The 4,473-nt window shown below is 31.5% G+C and overlaps 1 protein-coding gene across 1 annotated transcript; it reads right to left on the reverse strand.

The window, feature by feature from the left end:
- Positions 1 to 320: 320 nt before the first annotated feature.
- Positions 321 to 1,297, reverse strand: LOC141706192 (ethylene-responsive transcription factor ERF027-like). The gene has a single exon (XM_074509008.1). It carries the CDS (start codon positions 1,214 to 1,216, stop codon positions 500 to 502), a length of 717 nt encoding a protein of 238 aa, XP_074365109.1. The 5' UTR covers positions 1,217 to 1,297; the 3' UTR covers positions 321 to 499.
- Positions 1,298 to 4,473: the final 3,176 nt, after the last annotated feature.

The following is a 4,473-nucleotide window of genomic DNA, read 5'->3' on the forward strand; positions in this document are numbered from 1 at the left end:
AAATTAAAACTCGGCTCTATTCGATCAAAACTCGGCTCGGTTCGTGAACAACCCTACTCAAAACGTTGAATTTGGTGTTAGGGTTGACGTTGAATATTGAGGGTTATACATCGGGTCAAAACTTGTTTTTACATTTAATATAAATTAAAATAATATAATCCCTACAATTATATGTAGTTCTATTACTTCTTTTTTTATAAAACGCATACCACTTACTAAAAATAATTAAAATGATACTATCAACATGACGTCAATATTTGTTTGTTCGATCTGTAGAAAAATAATAAATATTCCATTGTTTCTACATGCGGCGAAACACTTTAATTATGGACAAACTCTAATGCACGGAGCTGTTAAAATTTTCATATATATTTTCACAGCACACACACTTGTACATTACAATAATCAGTCACACGAGTCGCTCAATCTCACATTCTCACCATGATATCATTTACATAGTTTTTTATCACTAGTTTTGGTGATTTAAATAATAAGCTGATTAACATCTGTAGCTCCACACATTTTCTTCTTCAGAATCATCTGAGATTGGTGGCGAGATTGTAATCCTGCTAGGTGGGTGAACAAGCATTCCTTCAGCCATGGCCATGAGCAGATTAGGCATATCGAAAAATTCCTCTTCGTCCACATACTCTTTTTTGTTTCCAACAAAATAAGCGTCATTATTGACAATATTAATATTGGTATCTTGTGCTAATTGATGAGGTGCTGGGAACCCTAAGGTTTGTGATGCAACTGCCCGAGAAGCAGCAGCATTGGCGGCAGCCACTCGTATCCATGCAGCGGTTGGAGGCTCTGTTGAAAGAAGAAGCAAATTTCCGTACATGTGAGCAGGGAAGTTTAGAGCAGTGTCAGCACCTTTGAGCAGCAAGGAAGCTGCATCATATGCTGCAGCTGCCATTTCTGGCGTTGGATATGTTCCCAGCCATATTCGTGTTGTCTTACGTGGCTCTCGTATTTCCGATACCCATTTTCCGCTCCGGCTACGTATTCCTCTATAAAGGGGATGTTTCCCCGACGGAGAGGCGGTCGCGGTCCTGATAATGAGTGGAGCAGGCATCCCTTGCCCTTGGGAGACCTGTTCCACCTTCAAATTGTTCGATAAAAGATTGATACAATTTGATTTAGAATGTTGTGACGATAAATGGTAGTTTTGAAACATTTGTTGATCATTCGCGTATGCAATTTGATCAGCCATATATGAAGGTACCAAAAAAATGTATATGTACTGTGACACAGTGACAGGAAGAGTTTGAGAAGCGGATGAGAGAGTGGTTGGGTGGATATGTTACTTGACAGGTTTGCAACTTATAATAAGAATGTAAGTTGGCCTAGTTGCTTAATCAAGAATTTTTATTATATTTTTTTTACCAACTGGAGGATATGAGCCCTAGGTCGGTATGTGTGACGAGAAGGATCTAGCTGGGTCAACAATATTAGACTGCAATTTGATAAAAAATAAGAGCGGTGTTGTATATATAAACCCGAGTTCAACATTAACTAAAGTGCCCGGGTTCAATCTCGAGTTCAGATATGACCGTCCCATAAATTATTAAGTTCAAAATTCGATTTAATAATAGTTTGACATGTTAGAGTCGGTCACGAAAGCTAAATTCATCTCTACTTATCTATCTATACTATACTATAATAGCCGCAATGAGGTATAATTTGTAATTTGGTTAACCCGTCATTTTGGTTATCCCTTTCCATCACGACCGTTGGATCTTCTTCATCAAATAATCAGAGCCGTTAGATCCAAATACTAAAAAAATATACTCCACAAGTTCTCGGGTTTGAATCCCGTCAACAACAAATATTTATATTATTATTTATAAAAATACATATAAGTTCTCAGATTCGAATCCGGTTAACAACAAATATTTATATTATTTATAAAGATATATATAAGTTTTCAGATTCGAATCTCACTCGCTAACAACAAACATCTACATTATTATTTATGAATAAGATCTCATCAATCACATACTATTTGTACTATTTGAACCTAACTTGAAATTATAATAATATAATCATTATTTAGTATTTGATTATTTATATAGAATTTTAATAAAATTATATGAAATAGAATTAAAAATATATAGATATTAACCAAGACCCGTGCATCGCACGGGTTATAAGCTAGTACTATATTATAATAATCGGAATGATGTATAATTTGATATGCATTTTTTTGGTTGGTTTGGTTATCCCTTTTGATGACCGTTAGATCGTTTTAATCAAATAATTAGGACCGTTAGATTGAAATACTAAAAGAATATACACTACTCAAACTCTCAGGTTCGAATCCCGTGAACAACAAATATTTATATTAGTATTTATACAATACTAAAACTCTCAGGTTCGAACCCATCAACAACAAATATTTATATTATTATTTATACACTACCCAAAGATTCAAGTTCGAATTCTTTCAATAACAAATATTTATATTATTATTTATAAATATATTAATAAGGTAATGATCTAAAAAAAAATTTATATTAGTTTTTATACAGTACTAAAACTCCCAGGTTTGAACCCATCAACAACAAATATTATATTATTATTTATACACTACCCAAAGATTCAGGTTCGAATTCCGCAAATAACAAATATTTATATTATTATTTATAAATATATTAATAAGGTAATGATCTAAAAATAATTTATTATAATTTTAGATAATATAAAAATATTAATAAAGACCCGTGCATCGCACGGGTTGTAAGCTAGTATACTATAATAACCAGAATGGACTATAATTTGTAATTTGATTAACCCTCATTTTGGTTATCCCTTTTCAGCACGACCGTCGGATCTTCTTCATCAAATAATCAGAGCCGTAGTTCTCAGGTTCGAATCCCGTCAACAACAAATATTATATTATTATTATAAACATACATATAACTTCTCAGGTTCGAATCATCTTAACAACAAATATTTATATTATTATTTATAAAGATGCATATAAGTTTTCAGGTTTGAATCTCACCAATAATAAATATTTACATTATTATTTATGAATAAGATCTCATCAATGATATACTATTTATAATATTTGAACTTAACTTGAAATTATACACAATGAAAGTATAATTATATAATCATTATTTAGTATTTAATTATTTATATAAAATTTAAATAAAATTATATAAATAAAAATAAAAATATATAAATATTAACCAAGACCCGTGCATTGCACGGGCCGTAAGCTAGTTTCTATTAAAGTGTAATCTTATATATAATAAGCATAAAAAGGATTTTATTTAAAATTTTGGTCTGCTGCCAAAAAAATCTTAATCATTAGATCCAATTTTTATAAAAATAGATGATCAATCATATCATTCACAAAATTATAATAAAAGGTAAACTTATAAGTTATTAATAAATACTATGACACGTGCGAAGTACGGATCAAGTAAATATATTTCAATTAATTTAATTTAATTAATAATAATATGATTAGTGTATTAGATTTTATTTATTAGAGTATAATTAAACAATTAGACATCATTATTTAATACAGAAATCAAAATAAGTCAGGGTTAATATATTATTATAAAAATTTCAATTATAGTAGAATAAAAATAATTATATCATTTTAAATTAAAAAAACCATGAAGAAATCTAGGCGAGTCTTATTATTTAAAGTAAATTGCATAGGTTTGACCGTGCTTTACACTCATTTTCAAAAAAGTTGCCCTAGTTACAAATTTTCAAAAAAGATGCCAGACTTCATTTCCGCCTTTTAGAATGGAGTCTCCCGTTAACTCCCGAGTAACGAGATAAACTGAACAGAGGTAAAATCGATTTTTTATAAATAACAACGGTCATATTATGTCTATATATATGTATAACCTATATGTCGATGTTTTCTAAAGCTACTGACTACATCTCTAACCTAGAGACTCTAAAAAATGGCTAATTGTTATTGTGGGAGGCTTGCAGCTTAGAGATGTGTTTGGACGAAGACTAATGCTAGGCGTCGATTTAAGAATTGTTCCAATGGGCACGCTGGCTGTAGATTTTCTAATGGGCGGATGTTCCTCTATGTAATCGAGTCAATAACAGCCAAATTATAAAATAGTAGTTATGTCTTAAACTAAATAGGATCAATCTTGATATCTCTTATTAGCCTTCTTCTCTCTAACACTCCTTGCCATGAAGACCTTAGCTCTTGTTATCACAATCTTTTGCTTCTTCTGCCATGCTTTTGGTGCAACACCACATGCACCAGTTGGCTGTCTAGCAGAAGTTTGTCCTAAAATTCCTCCATGGCTATCATTGACTTCCTTTATTGGCTGAGATTCACCAGGTATAAACTCATTTGCATTATTAACCTCTCCATCCCCTTGCTTAAAAAATACTCTTTCCTCTTGGACATTGACTTCAACATGTTCAAGTCCTTCCTGCTCCAGTTGTGCTTAATAATCTCCTTCTTCATTTCCAATGTTA

The sequence above is a fragment of the Apium graveolens genome, chromosome 2 (genome assembly GCF_009905375.1).
Source record: "Apium graveolens cultivar Ventura chromosome 2, ASM990537v1, whole genome shotgun sequence".
Taxonomy (NCBI): Eukaryota; Viridiplantae; Streptophyta; class Magnoliopsida; order Apiales; family Apiaceae; genus Apium; species Apium graveolens.

Coding starts and splice junctions, on each gene's coding strand:
- LOC141706192 (XM_074509008.1), bottom strand. CDS start 1,216: ATGGCTGATCAAATTGCATACGCGAATGATCAACAAATGTTTCAAAAC.